This window comes from Mastomys coucha, unplaced genomic scaffold, assembly GCF_008632895.1.
Source record: "Mastomys coucha isolate ucsf_1 unplaced genomic scaffold, UCSF_Mcou_1 pScaffold18, whole genome shotgun sequence".
Lineage (NCBI taxonomy): Eukaryota > Metazoa > Chordata > Mammalia > Rodentia > Muridae > Mastomys > Mastomys coucha.
Window position 1 is genome coordinate 107041369 of NW_022196900.1, and position 14807 is coordinate 107056175.

Genomic DNA, 14807 nt, shown 5'->3' on the forward strand with positions numbered 1-14807 from the left:
TGTGAGTAGATTCTCAAGCTTGTACCACAAGCACTTTACCGTTTGAGGTTCTATCCAAGGCGGGCTTCAAATTCCCTATGCAGTGGAGGATGATTTTGAAATTCTGATGGTTTTTGGTTTTGTTTTTGTTTTTTTGCCTCCACCTGTTTGAGTGCTGTGATTATAGGCGTGTGCCATTCTGCCTGGTTAATGCTACAGTGGAGCCTAAACCAGGATTTTGTGCAGGCTAGATGGACACTCTCACATCCCTAGCCCCAGCCCTGTACTTTTTGTGGGAGGGTTCCCCTGGTGTTCAGAGCACACGGGGCTCCCCAGAAGCAGCAGAAAGCACAGGGAAGCAGATGTACTAGGAGCGGAGCTCATCGTCTGCACCGTTTTCCTGGGCTGGAGGCTACAGTTCTCTGTGTGGAGGGGGCTGGAGCAGCCGCTGTCCTTAGCAGTCTTTGGCTGGCCCTCTGGCGCAGCCCTCCTCTCCCTTTTCAAAATGAAGCGCTTGCGTTTGAGTCCATTTCCTGTTTGGGAAAGTCGAAGGGGGATTCTCCCTAGTGACTAAGCCTTTGCCCAGGACCACACCCTGGATGAGGCAAGCCTTAGAAATCCTTCTTGGCTGGACCACCCAAGCAGGTATCACACCCACAGGCCCTCCCCTTCCTCCTTCTGGGACCTATGGCTTCTGGCCCTGGTTTACGAACTAGGACCATTTAGCTGTACCAGTTTCCTACATATCCTGCACATCCTCTGCTCCCTCATCCAGGCATCCGGGGAAAGATTCATCCTTTTATGTTTCATCCAAAAAGTGACTTCACCCCTAGGGAGTTATTTGAGTATATATGGGGTGGAGCCTGGTTAGAGGAGTTAAAGAGAGAGCAAGCACATTGATTTAGTCATTCAGAAAGTATTTTTCTAAAGAATCGGTGTGTATCCATGTAGTGGTGTCTTTTTTTTTTTTTTTAAATAAACTTTTCTTTTCTTTCTTTCTTTTTTTTTTTTTTTTTTTTCGAGACAGGGTTTCTCTGTGTAGCTCTGGCTGTCCTGGAACTCACTCTGTAGACCAGGCTGGCCTCGAACTCAGAAATCCACCTGCCTCTGCCTCCCACGTGCTGGGATTGAAGGCGTGCGCCACCACCGCCTGGCCGTAGTGGTGTCTTGAAGCTGACTCTTGCCAGCTTCGTCTGACCACACCTCTGGTTTTCCAGCAAATGCTGATAAGATACTCAGGCTGCTGTATCAAAATGCGGCATACCCAAAAGGTCCCTCAGTTAGCTCTGCCTGGTGAGAAGAAATTCACAAGCCGCTTCACAAAAAGACCAGACCCAGCCACAACCTGGATGACACAGACTAGGATGTGGGAACATCCACGGCTGATGGTAGAGATGAGACGCCTACCAGCAAGAGACACAAGATGGCAAAGGCCCTCCTAAAACAGTGCCTATTAGGGGTGCATTACACCCCCAAAAGACACATAAAAAGCCTAATACTCTGAGCCTCTGAATGTGACCATGTCAGGCAAAGAACTCACTATAGATCTAACTATCCGCATAGGGTGGGGTCCCAGTGTGCTATGACTGGTTTCTGGCTGGGAAAGCTGCACAGAAGGTAGATGCTTGCTTAACATGCAGGGAGCCTTGGGTTCCACTCCTAGCCCCAAATAAACTGGGCGTGACGGCCCGAGCCTGTGACTTAGCACTGAGGTGGTAGAGGCAAGAGAGTAAGGAGTTCTGGAGCCGAAGGTCATCCTTAGCTACACCATGAGCTCAAAGGCCAGCCTGGGCTAGATAGAAGACACAGAGGGAAGTGGCAATGGCAGAGGCTGGCACAACACTGCCAGAAGCCAGGATAATTGGCAGCTGGAAGAAGTGTTCTCTTACAGGTTTCAGAGGGACCCCCGCCCTGACAGTATCCTCCTCTCAGGCACCAGTCTCTGGAACAGAGTCCATAGATTTTTGTGGTTTTCGGCCTCATGCTTTAGGCTGCTCTGTTGGCTCAGCCTGGGGAAACTAAGGCAGCACTGGCCTCCCAATCTCTCCCAGAAGATTCCTGCGGGGCGTAGCTCTCTGTGAACTCAGGAGATAGCCAGCATGGCTACCCAGCTGCTAAGGATGGTTTCCAAGGCCATGGCCAGCTGTGTCACACGTGATTTCACATTTACTCCTCCTTCTTCATCCCTGAGGCACCAGGACCTTTCTCCTTCTGGTACTCAGGCCTTGCTGTAGCTCCTCTTCCCTTAGCCCGTGATCAGGACCCAGGGACACCAATGGAACACAGCGCAAGGTGACAGGCACCACTTCCGGGACGAGGTGGCAAAGGGGTTGTGTCTTCCATGACGCTTTCCTCCCTCATCTTTTCTCTCTCTTGCTTTACCTAAAGGGAACCCACTGCTTCTCTACAGAGAGACCCCAGGAAGCAGGGCGCTGACATCTCCAGGGCACTGCCAGAGGACAGAAAGGAATTAAGGCCTCAAAAGCCACAGGCCAGAGTTTGAGAAAAGACATTCCCCCAGCAGGCTTGTAATGACAGCAATCCGAGTCAGTATCTCCAATCATCGCAGCTATGCAATCCGAAGCCAGAGACACCCTGCTGTCCAGAGCGGACTCAGCTCCTCGTTGCAGAGACAGTTGTTATGTAACAATGATGAACTAGCTCACTACCCGGTTCTTCCCCACCCCCACCCCCACTCTTGCTTCATGTAAATAGTGCTGCTATAAAGTTGTCTCAAGTCAACTCCTGCCTTGGGAACCTGTCCCCATGGCCAACTTCCAGTTTCCTGAATATTATAACAAAGAAATAAAATATTGTCTTCCTTCTTTCCTTCCATCCATCCATCCATCCATTTGTGTGTGTATGTGTGTGTGCATACGCACATATGCATGGAGGTCAGAGGTTGACGTGATCACTGTCCATTTCATTTATTTTAAGTATTGTTGTATCTGAGCATGGTGCTACATCCCCCTACCTCTTTTGGTGTTTTCAAGACACCATGGAGCCCTGAGTGTCCTGGAAATCAGTAGACCAGGCTGGCTTTGAACTTATAGATGAACCACCTACCTCTGATTCCCAAGTACTGAGGTTAAAAGCACATGCCACAGTCCCCTACTAATTGTGTTGGTGCACACCTTCAATTCCAGTACTTGGGAGGCAGAGGTCTACATAGTGAGATTCAGGCTAACCAGGGCTATAGAGTGAGAGCCTGTCTCAAAACAAAACAAAACAAAACAAATGAACGAATAAACAAAACCCCAAATAAAATAATCTTTAAAAAAAAAAGATTTATTTATTTATTTATTTAATGTATGAGTGTTCTATCTGCATGTACACTTGTGTAGCAGAAGAGGGCATTGAATCCCATTACAGATGGTTGTGAGCTACCATGTGGTTCTGGGAATTGAACTCAGGACCTCTGGAAGGGCAGCCAGTGCTCTTAACCACTGAGCCATCTCTCCAGCCCTGAATAGAATAATCTTTGCTTGTACATGATATGTACATGCACACCATGAGGCTTGAATAGAAGTCAGGGGACAACTCTGTGACTTCAGTGTTCTCCTTCTACTTTTATGTGGATTCCACAGATCACACTCACGTTGCTGGGTTTATGTGGCAAGCACACTTACCTACTGCACTGGTTCTCACTGGCCTCTGCTTTATTTTTTTGAGACAAGGTCTGTTGGAGTTGGTCTGGTATTGCTATGTATTCAAATGCTAAATACTGCCCCCTGCACCCACCCCCAAGATCTGGTTACACCTGACAAGGAGATCCTCATATACACCAAGTGACACTATGTAACCTTGCTTCCCAAGTTAATTGGTCAGTAAAAGGCTAGAGCCTGTGATTGGGCAGTAGATAGAGGTAGGCGGGTTTTCAGCTACCTGGCTTGATGTCACAGGGAGGGGGAAAGAAGATAGGACAGAAAGAGGAGGAAGCTGCCATGTGAGAAGCTGGACCGTGAGCACATGGCCAGGAGAAATAGCAAGTATCAAGGGACATTTGGCTGGGATGGAAGTTAGAATAGCTCCAAAGCCTGCCCAATCTAGGCTGACAGCTTGTAAATCAAATACCTGGATTGTGTGTCTTTTATATGAGCTAGCTAGAATGAATAATTCCTTCTACAAACATCTCTCGATGAATCTCGCTTCCCTGTGGATGCTAGGGCCCCAAACTCAAGCCCTCATGCTTTCAAAGGAGACATTTCACTGACTGAGATCTCTTCCAGCCCTGGTTCTTTTTATTTTGGGGACAGGGTCTCATATAGTCTGGGCTGGTTGATGATGGCCTTTAACTCCCGATCCTTCTATCTCAGCCTCAAAGTGCCGGCGTGCTCCACAAGACCAAGCAAAACGTTGATTCCTTGTTCGAAACAGCCGTGCCTAAATGTCCCACAATATCTTATCTGCCCAGCCTGAGAGTCATACTGCTTCTATGCCAGCCTTTTAGATGTGTGGCTTTAGGGACATCAAGCCTCCCTGCAGCAGCACACAGTGTCCCCAGGGATAGTTATGAAATCAAATCCCAGACTGCAAACTGTACAGACCAGAATCCTAGACCCTGGATTCCCATGTAGAAGGTTCGTTCTGCCCACCATTGGCTGAGGTGACTTCGTCCCTGAAGTGAGCGTGGAGAGGCTTTGGGCCCGTGAGGGCAGGCCTTTCAATGCCTTTTACTTTCTTTTTTAATTTAATTTTTTTTATTTCTTGTGTGTATGTGTGCATGATGCATATGCACATGTGTGTACCCAGCACACTGGGAGACCAGAGGTGGACATTAAGTGTCCCTGTCTAACACTCTGACATAAGGCAATGGCCCAGCCCCTTTGATGGTGGTTGGGCTGAGTGACCCTTTCACAGAAGTCACATATCAGATATTTACATTGTGACTCATAACAGTAGCAAAATTAGTTACGAAGTAGCAGCAAAATAGTTATAAGGTTGGAGGTCACCACAAGCCGAGGAGCTGGATTCAAGGCTGAGGGCCACTGCTAGAAGGTGAGGTCGCTCACTGAACTTGAAGTTAAGTTTTTTGTTTGTTTGTTTGTTTGTTTGGGCTAGGCTGGCAGCCAGCAAGTTCCAGAGAGTCTCATGTCTCCGTCTCCCAGCATTTCGCGCCATGCCTGCATCCCTTCCCGGGTCTGTGAATTTGGTCTCAGGTCCTCATGCTTGGGAGGTCAAGCATAGACCGAGCCCCACCTGTTGCTTTTCTTTTTATCATTCCTAAAGCTAAGGCTAGCTGGCTTCTAGACATCCCGACAAGTATCATCCCCTCTGCACCCCAAAGCTGAGCAGGGCTAGAGATAGAGAAAGAAACTTCCCATTGGGTTGCCTTCCGATTGGCACTCAAGTCAAAGGCTTCTTTTTTTTTTTTTAAAGATTTATTTATTTATTATATATAAGTACACTGTAGCTGTCTTCAGACGCACCAGAAGAGGGTGTCAGATCTCATTATGGGTGGTTGTGAGCCACCATGTGGTTGCTGGGATTTGAACTCATGACCTTCCGAAGAGCAGTCAGTGCTCTTCCCCACTGAGCCATCTCACCAGCCCAGTCAAAGGCTTCTTAAGGACTGGGCTGAGTGGGTGATGGGCTCCACCACTTGTCAGACGCAGAGTATACATAGTGTTGGACATGGTAGCATTGAGGTATGGACAGCATGCAGAGGCATCAAAGCAGAGCATCCTTTGCCTCCACCCCTCAATAAAACCCTGAGGCCACAGAGTGTCAGTGGATTACATTCATGTCCCCTCCAGTTCCACTCTGGAAAGTTGACTCTAACCAAAGATGAGCAAGCCTTGAAATCGCCTTCCTGGGGCACTGGTCAGGACTGCAGCACTCCCAGGGCCACCTATAGACTTCAGATGTGGCTCAGGATGGAAAAGCAGCAGCGGTCGTCTAAGGCCACCTGCCACAACCATTCTTCAAGTCTTTGCCTGATTCAAAGACCAGGAGATAAGCCATGTGACACACACAGCAAGCAGCCCGAGTTCCCTCAGTAGGGCTGCTCGATGAGTCCTCTCTGCTAATAATAATCTGCAGCCGCACAATTAAGCAGTGAGCTCATTCCAGGGACTCATCTGGAGGCGACAGTTTGGACTTGCACTGATTTCAGATTTCAAGTAGAGATTGGCCAACCCAAATTGGTTGCCTACAACCCCCAGCTTTCTCAAAAGGCGTTTTTTCCCTTCTATCTTAGAGAAAACATCATCACAGACACCTCTTGTGACTTTCAGCCACATGACAGGTCCACCCAGCAGCCATGGGGTCGGCACAGCTGAGGATGGAACCAGCCGTCCTGAAAACATCTGTCCCATACATAAATGCCAGAGCGGACTGATACATGTGGGTATGGAAGTCTTCCATCAGCCCATAGACAGTCAGAGTGGACACACACTCATCGGACACACAAAGTATACATATATACGTTGAATACGGCGACATTGAGGTATGGAAACCACTCATTAAAGGTGCTTAAAGGTGCACTGCCTGTTCATGCTCCTGAAGAGGCCTTCATGGCTCACTTCCTTCGTCTCAGAGGTCATGAAGGACTTTATGGAGAATGGTGTATGCCCCCTTTAATCCCCTCCTTCCCTGTATTCCCCTGGGAAGGGTGGGACCACCACCTATTTCACGTTCAGAGTCTGAGCTTCGGAGAGCAGCAAGGCCAAGAGAGAGAAGTGGTTTCATCCTCCAGGCCTGTCCTGTCGGCACCTTGGACACGAGTCTTGGGAGACGGTAAAAATAAGCTTTAGAGGAAATAAGCTCTCTAACATCCCTTGGTGTTTAGTTTACATGTGTAGCTGAATTCTTTAGAGCCTGTATCATGTTGGCTTCCTGGCTGACTTCATACTCTTAAAAAAAAAAAAATAGCTCTTTCGCCTGACTGCTAACAGGGACGTCCAGGGTGGGGGTGGGCTGGCTGTCCAGGGCCAGCGGTCCACCCACAAGGCCGATGAATCAGGTGTACTCCCTAGCCAGCCAGCCTAGCTGGTCTCCCAGCTGCCTGTCAGTGCCTCCTCTCCCGCCCTTATTTGGAGCCCCTGACAGCTGAGCAGCAAGCAGGGGGAGCTGGGTGCAGGCCAGCCGTCACCCTCTGCTTCCCTGCATGGGTCCCGTTGCCAGGGAGAAAGAATCCTGAGGCGAGCGCCCAGGAAGATAACCAAGGACTCTTTTCTGCTCTTCTCACACCTTTGAAGTGGGGGCCTCTTGAGGCAAATCAGCAAGAATGTGACTCTTGCAGCTGAGGGTCTGGGGGAGGGGGGCACTGAAGCTGCTCAAGGCAAAGGGGCCGTGACAAGCTTTGCAGAACTGATAACTTTAAAAGGGCATCTTCTGCTGGCTCCTCACTCCATCGCTTTATCGCTGCAAGTGACAGAATGGGGAGGGTTCCAGCCTTCCTGCGTTCTCAGAGAGCTGAGGGGCTATAAAAACGGGAGACGCTGGGCAGCTGGCAGACAGTGACGGACAAAGGCTGAGAGAGAGAGACCAGAGAGTGGGCAGAGACAGCAAACATCAGATCGTACCCTGACCCACGCCAGCATGGGCTCCTTCTCCATCACCATGGGCTTCTTCCTCCTCCTGGCCTTTTGGCTTCCAGGCCAAATTGGAGCAAATCCTGTGTACAGTGCGGTGTCCAACACAGATCTGATGGATTTCAAGGTAGGGCCAGGAAGTGGGACTCAGACTGGGACCAGGGTCTCTTTGGTACCAGATCCACTCCTGAGACATCCCCTTTCTCCGTATTTATTTTCCCTTTATAAAGAACCTGCTAGACCACCTGGAGGAGAAGACGCCAGTAGAAGATGAGGTCATGCCCCCACAGGCTCTGAGTGAGCAGACCGAGGAAGCAGGGGCAGCACTTAGCTCTCTCGCTGAGGTGCCTCCCTGGACTGGAGAGTTCAACCCCCCTCAGAGAGATGGCAGTGCTCTGGAGCGCAGTCCCTGGGACCCCTCTGATAGATCTGCCCTCTTGAAAAGCAAACTGAGGGCTCTGCTCGCTGGCCCTCGGAGCCTACGAAGGTCCAGCTGCTTTGGGGGTAGGATTGACAGGATTGGAGCCCAGAGTGGACTGGGCTGCAACAGTTTCCGGGTAAGAGGAGATGTGGATGGAAATGGGATAAGGGTCGGGTAGGGTCTTGTTAGGGCTCAAACCTTGCCAAGGGATACAACCAGGGCACATCTATCTTTGGTAGCAGACTCCACTGCATGTGTCTATTTCCTCTAGGACTTCTGAGATGTCTGTCAAGGGACATCTGATGGATGTCCCTTGAGTTTCAAGACAATGACAACAACTGCTACAGGGTCTGAGCCACGAGCATTGGGAAATTAGAATACAGGGCCAAGACTGCCTGTATTAATGCTTGCCAGTGCCCCGCATGCCAGCTTATCACCGAGGCTGGACTGTGGCTTGTGGGAAATAGCTGGCCACTGTTCAAGTTGAACAGTTTAGCCCAGTAAAGGCAGATCCTCAAGACAGTATGTTTTTCTCTTCGTAGTACCGAAGATAACAGCCAAGGAGGAAAAGAGAGCTGCTTGAGCAGATCGCAAAAGATCCTAAGCCCTAGCGGTGTGTCACGCAGCTTGGTCGCATTGCCACTGAGGTGTGGCGAACACCCTCCTGGAGCTTCCTCTCCTCCTCTACCACGATCGATGTTAACTGTAGATGGGTGGTTTAGTGGGGCCTTGCCTCTCCCACTCTGCATAAGGTAGATCCTCACCCCTTCCAGAAAGCAGTTGGAAAAAAAAAGTTTTGAATAAATTTCAGCACCAAGGACAGATGCCGGGGCCTGGATGTGCTTCTTGGGCTTTCTCCCCTGGTTCTTTGCTGTCCCCGCCTTGATCTTTCATTTCTCCCTCCTCCCCTCCCTCTTCTCACTGAGTGTGTGGATGCCTTACACCATGGTCCTCAACACGCCCTGCCCCCATCACAGAACCCAGGAAAGCCCTCCCAGACTGAAAAGGACATTTATTTTTAATTCATGAAGAAGGAATGCAAACACACCTTTTCGAGTCCCTCTCACTTACTGGTCACAGCCTGGGTGGCTTTAAGGGGCATTTAGAGAGCCAGGGACCATCCAGATCTGTTACAGAGTGCCAGCTGCTGCGACCATGTGAATTACACTCTTAGTTTGGACAAGCGTGAGTGGAGGGTGGGTTATGCAGCTGGGAGGAGGACGGTTTACAGGCTGATGGGTGGCGAGTTCAAACACGTAGTGAACTACCTCACTGGTGCACCACTACCTATCCATATGTATCACTCGGTGCTGGAGATCAAACTCAGGGAGCCAAATGCATATGAAAACAGCCACAATCTCCCTAACCCAGGATGTGGAGCTTGAACTTGTATGTTGCTCGGAGGAGAGAGCCACTAGGAAACATGCAGTGCTTTATTTACTTTTAGTCTCACTATGTAGCCTTGGCTGGCCTCGAACTCTGGGAGATCTGCTTGCCTCTGCCTTGCTACATTACCAAGTTTGGCTAAGGTGCAGTGTTTTTAGATCTGCTTGTGAAAGGGTACCACCCTAAGCAGAGAACACACTCAAGGCTGACAGTGAACACAGCTCATCTTATAGCTCCAACAGGACATGGCTTGCTCTCCCTCTGTGTGCTTGCGTGTGTGCGTGCGTAGCTGTCGAGGAGCAGCAAGGCCAGAAGTGGACAGTGATGAGCTGGAGGGGGAGGAAAAACTTCCAAACAAAATGTTCCTCTCTGAGCCAGGCATGCTCACATCTATCTTAGTCCCAGCACTGTGGAGAAAGGGGTAGGCAGATCTCTGTGAAGTCAAAGCGAGCCTGGTCTACACAGTGTGTTCCAGGACAGCCAGTGCTATGCAGTGAGACCCTGATTCAGTAAAACAAAACAAAACAAAAACCCACTTCCTGCCTTTATCTCAATTTGAAAGTGCAGAGAGCCAGCCAGTGGAGAGTGATGTACAAGGACCAGTGTGAATGGGAGGGAAAAGGCCCGCACCGGGTGAGTCGTAAATGCTAAGGAAAAAAAGAATGAGCTGTTGGGGGTGTCCCCAGATGTCATGGTAACAAAGAGACAGAGAGGTGACAGGGCAGAGGCCTGATGGGCTGTCTGTGACTGGTGACAAGGCAGCACAGACAACAGACACAGCAAGCGGTATTCCTCGTAAAATGAGGCAAGCGAACAGAGAGCAGGCAGACGCGCATGCGCATGCGCACACCAGGAGCACTGCGAGGGCTTCCTCTCTTCTGGCTGTTGTTAGGCTCTTGTCTGTGGGGTAAGTCCCCAGCCAGGCAGCTGAGAACCCAAGCAGACTGTCCACTGTTGCCCTGGTGCGGCTGGCAGGAAGAAAAGATCAACAGACCCAAAGTGTGCGTAGGTGACAGGTGCCATGGAAGAAAGTACACAGACAGGGTGGGGACAGGCAGTGAAAGGGAGGTGCGGGCCAGCAGACTACCTTTCCTGGCTGGGTCTGATGGCTTGGACCCGAAGTCCCAGCACGTGACAGGCAGGGGTAGGGCAGCTCAGGTCATCTCTGGTTACAGTGAGTCCGAGGCTAGTCTGGGTTACATCAGACCTTGCCTCCGAAACAGACTGCTTTGCTACAGCACCGTAACTTTCCCTACTTAAGGAAGAAAGAGCACCGTGGAGACAAGGTCTACAGAGAAGGTGCAAACATTTTATTCTGACTTAAGAGTGACCGCAAGAATGTCCACCTTCCAAAGGGCCAAATAAAAATAGACTTTTACAAATTAAAAAAGACAACATTTATCTACACAGTGGAATCAGCTAATGTTACCATATAAACAGACAGTGTACGGAAAGGCGGAAGCTGCAGTTGGACAGTCACTGAGGTCCACAGGAGCCAAGGGCAACACTCCACGTCAACACGGCTGGACCAGGAGGGCTGTGCTGGCCTCTCCGGAAGCTTTCTTGTCACCAAGGTCTGCATCAAACTGTCACATGGTTAGCTGAGTCAAGCTAATGTCCGTTCCAGCTGGAACTGCTTAACAAGGTCACATGCAGACATCTCATAAAATACCAAATTCCCACAGCAGTACCAGGGAGCCAAGCAAATGTCCAGGCGCAGAAGCCAGCCAGGAAAACTGCCTCAAGCCAACCTCGGTGTCCCTCCATGGAGCTGTGTTTGACAAGGTGCTGTGGCACTGGGAGGCAGGGAGGGGCACTGAGCTGTGACAGGTAAGAGAGTGAGCCAGTCGTTCCAAGGGACTGCAATGGGAGGAGGGGTCCAGGGCTTACAACTGTAGTTCACAGGTGAAAATGCTGTCATCTTTGGGCTTTTCTGGAAAGGCAGGTTCATTGGGGAGGGACACAGAACTGAGTGTCCTATAGGAGCATGGGCTCATGGGTTCCAGGGTGGGTATGTCTGGACCCTGTCCATTCTGGGCTAAACTGGACACACACACACACACAAACACACACACACACACACACACACACACACACACACACACACACACAAAATGGACAAACCGCAAGAGGACTGGCTTGGAGGCAGGAAGCTGTGGACTGAGGTCCTCCGCAGGCTACAATTCTGCAAACCCACCAGGCAGAGAAGACAGCTCTGTGGTGTGCCACGCTTCCCTCTCAGTGTGGGCAACTGGTTTCCTTCTTGATGGAGCACACAGCAGGGCAGACATTGAAATCAGCCATAAAAGCTGGCAGCAGGCCAAACACAACCCTGCTTAGCTATTTTCCCAAGTACTTGTGGGGAGTTTCAACCCCCACCCCCACCCCCAAGTCAGAAGCTGAAAACAGAGTAAGTCAAACTCATTCTAGTAAAAAGATAAGCAAATGGGGAAAACAGAGGGCAAGGGTTACTGTCAGCCGAAAGATCCAAGGTAGCCCCCAACCAAGGCTGTGGAACAATTTCCCAAGTGCTGGTCAGAAGAGTCTCCAGGTCTGGTGGCCTCATTACTAAAAGCCAGGTCTAGCACAGATACCTCCAGAAATTTCCATGATTTAAAAAGTATCTAACACAAATGAATGCTGCCTGTATCCAAAGGACAGCTGCACAGGGGCCCTGGGGTGCAGGAAGATGAGTGCAAATGACCCAGATGTTCACTGAAGTGCCAAATCAGAGGAACAACAGCCAGGAGAGGAAGAAGCCATGAAGCAGTGAGGCACAAGGGCAAGAACACCCCACTGCCTCCCCGGCCCTTAGACCAGCAGCTGCACAGGTTCCTCTCCAAGTCCTCGGGAAGAGGGCAGAGTTGGGAGTGGAGCTGGGAAGCTGGGCTCGAGCAGTGACCATGACAGGAGCCATTGGCTTTCTCCTAAGGTTGTACCTTTGGTTGGCTCTGGCTCAGGACAGCTTGCTTGCTAGCTTGTAGAACGATCCCAAATTCACTAGGGCTCAGGGTAGTGGTTCTGTCTAGGAGTTCCTCAATTTTGGTTGACTTTGGAAATGAATCCAAGATGAAGCTGTGGCTGCCCCACCAGGAAGAGAGATGAAGACTTAGAAAGTTGAGTAGTTGTGGAGAGGAAAGGAATGACAATGGGACGAGAACATGTGTCACTGGGAGAACAGGTGTAATCCGTGAGTGGGAACTACTGTGGGACCACAGAGGGGAGAAGCTGTGGTCCATCCCCCTGTGGTAGGATTTAATGCTTCAAAGGCTGATGGCTGGAATTTTAGTGTATCAAGGGTCTGATTAGGAATGACTGTAAGGACACTCCAGCCACGGAGTCAAGAGCATGAGCCACTCCTAGGAGACAGGAGAAGAGAGTTGGGCCAATGAAGAGGCCAACTGTATCTGAGGTCCTGCTTCTGATCCCAGCCCTCCCCAAACATGGGGAACACTTCTTGAACCTAGTAATGAACAATGATATGCAAATAACATCCTTAATGTCTGCCTGAGTCCAGCTCCTTCCCGGAAGGGCCTGGGCAACAGCTGGGCTCTGCAAGAAACAGCGACCGAGAGGACAACTGTCCACCTAGGATCCAGCCCGACAACACCCTGATGGCTCTCTGGGGGGGCTGGGGAGTGGAAGATTCTTACAGAGGAAGTCAGTAAACCCCCAACTTCCTGCTCAACATATCCCCAAAACCTCTGACCCCCATCTTCCAGGACTCCAGGCATCTGAGCAAATGGGTGACTGGGAGCCTTCATGCCAACTGTGGGGGCCATCAAGTGAGCGGGCCACTTGCAGAGGCACCTCTGGGAGAGTAGGCTGGCTTCAGCCGGACTCAACTGTCAGAGGGTCTGGTAATGCTGCCGCAGCCGGGCCTGCAGGAACTCATTCGTCAGGTTGTGTCGTGTAATGATCCCCACGATCTAGGGCAAGGAGAAAACACCTAAGTCACCACAGGGTGAACCCCAGTAAGACCATGGTAAAGAGAGCCGTCACCATCCATGCACCACAGGGTGAACCCCAGTAAGACCGTGTGTAAAGAGAGCCGTCACCATCCATGCACCACAGGGTGAACCCCAGTAAGACCGTGTGTAAAGAGAGCCGTCACCATCCATGCACCACAGGATGTAAGAACAGACAGACAGAATTGGGACTTGGACAGTATAAGGACACGACAGGATTTCTGTGCTCATGGCACAGACTTCCTCCTCTCAGGGGAAGTCAGGGGTCATGGAGGCTTGGGGACAGATGGAGCTGCACCAGAGGAATCAGTGGGTCCTGAAATGGGAGAAAACTGGGAGCAGGGAGAGGGAGATAGATTGGAGGGGACTAAGCCACCTGCTTTCTCCCAACACAGACCTCTGTGGCCCAGGCATTCTTTTATTGTTTTTGGTTTGGGTAGAGACAGGGTTTCATTCACAACACAGCTCAGGCTAGCCTTGAACTTGCCTGTGTACTGGGATTACAGGTGTGTGCCAAAACACCTGGCATAACTAGCCTGCGTTTTATCTTGTGTACTTGTTTATGAATAAACCTAGGCCCACACGCTATCGTTTAGCTACACCCCAAGTCAAGCCACGCCCTGTCTTAGGTTTCTATCCCTGTGATGGAGCACCATGACCAAAAGTAACTCCGCTACTGCACAGTCTGCCACTAGCGAGTCAGGGCAGGGACATGGAGGCCACGCAGGGTGCTGCTCACTGGTTTGACTTCCTGAGTTGTTTAGCCTGCTCTGGTCTAGAACCCAGGACCACCAGCTCAGCGATGTAACTCTGGGCCCTCTCACATCAATCACTAATTAAGAAAATGGCCGGGCAGTGGTGGTGCACGCCTTTAATCCCAGCACTTGGGAGGCAGAGGCAGGTGGATTTCTGAGTTCGAGGCCAGCATGGTCTACAGAGTGAGTTCCAGGACAGCCAGGACTACTCAGAGAAACCCTGTCTCGAAAAACCATAAAAACAAAAAACAGAAAAAAAAGAAAGAAAGAAAGAAAATGTACTACAGCTTTGCTTATAGCCCTGTATTATGGAGACATTTTCTTAATTGAGAGTCTTTGTTCCCAAATGACTCTTAGCTTGTGTCATGCTGACATAAATCTGGCTAATGTATGTCCTTAACCAGGGAGCATGCAAGACCTGGTGGCACATACCTCTAACAGCACTTGGGAGGCTGAGCCAAGAGGACTGCCTCAAGTTCAAGGCCAGTCTGGGCCTTAATGAGTATCAGGGCAGCAAGGGAAGGATGGTAGGAAGGACGGAGGGGAGGATGGAGGGGAGGACAGAGGGAATGACGGAGGGGAGGATGGAGGGGAGGACAGAGGGAAGACAGAGGGAAGGACGGAGGGAAGGACGGAGGGAAGGACGGAGGGAAGGACAGAGGGAAGGACAGAGGGAAGGACAGAGGGAAGGATGGAGGGAAGGACAGAGGGAAGGACGGAGGGAAGGATGGAGGGAAGGACAGAGGGAAGGATGGAGGGAAGG

General features: G+C 50.6%; 2 protein-coding genes across 2 annotated transcripts in view; one reads left to right on the forward strand and one right to left on the reverse strand.

Moving 5' to 3' along the window:
• The first annotated feature begins 7291 nt into the window (after positions 1-7291).
• Positions 7292-8759, forward strand: Nppa (natriuretic peptide A). Its single transcript, XM_031376988.1, has 3 exons — positions 7292-7641; positions 7745-8071; positions 8478-8759. Exons 1-3 carry the CDS (start codon positions 7522-7524, stop codon positions 8487-8489), a joined length of 459 nt encoding a protein of 152 aa, XP_031232848.1. The 5' UTR covers positions 7292-7521; the 3' UTR covers positions 8490-8759.
• Positions 8760-10610: 1851 nt separating this feature from the next.
• Clcn6 (chloride voltage-gated channel 6) overlaps positions 10611-14807 on the reverse strand; it is a 33666-nt gene continuing 29469 nt past the window's right edge. Inside the window, exon 23 of the mRNA XM_031379426.1 lies at positions 10611-13250. Within this exon, the coding sequence (XP_031235286.1) occupies positions 13170-13250 (81 nt within the window). The 3' untranslated portion in view covers positions 10611-13169. The remainder of the gene's footprint in view (positions 13251-14807) is intronic.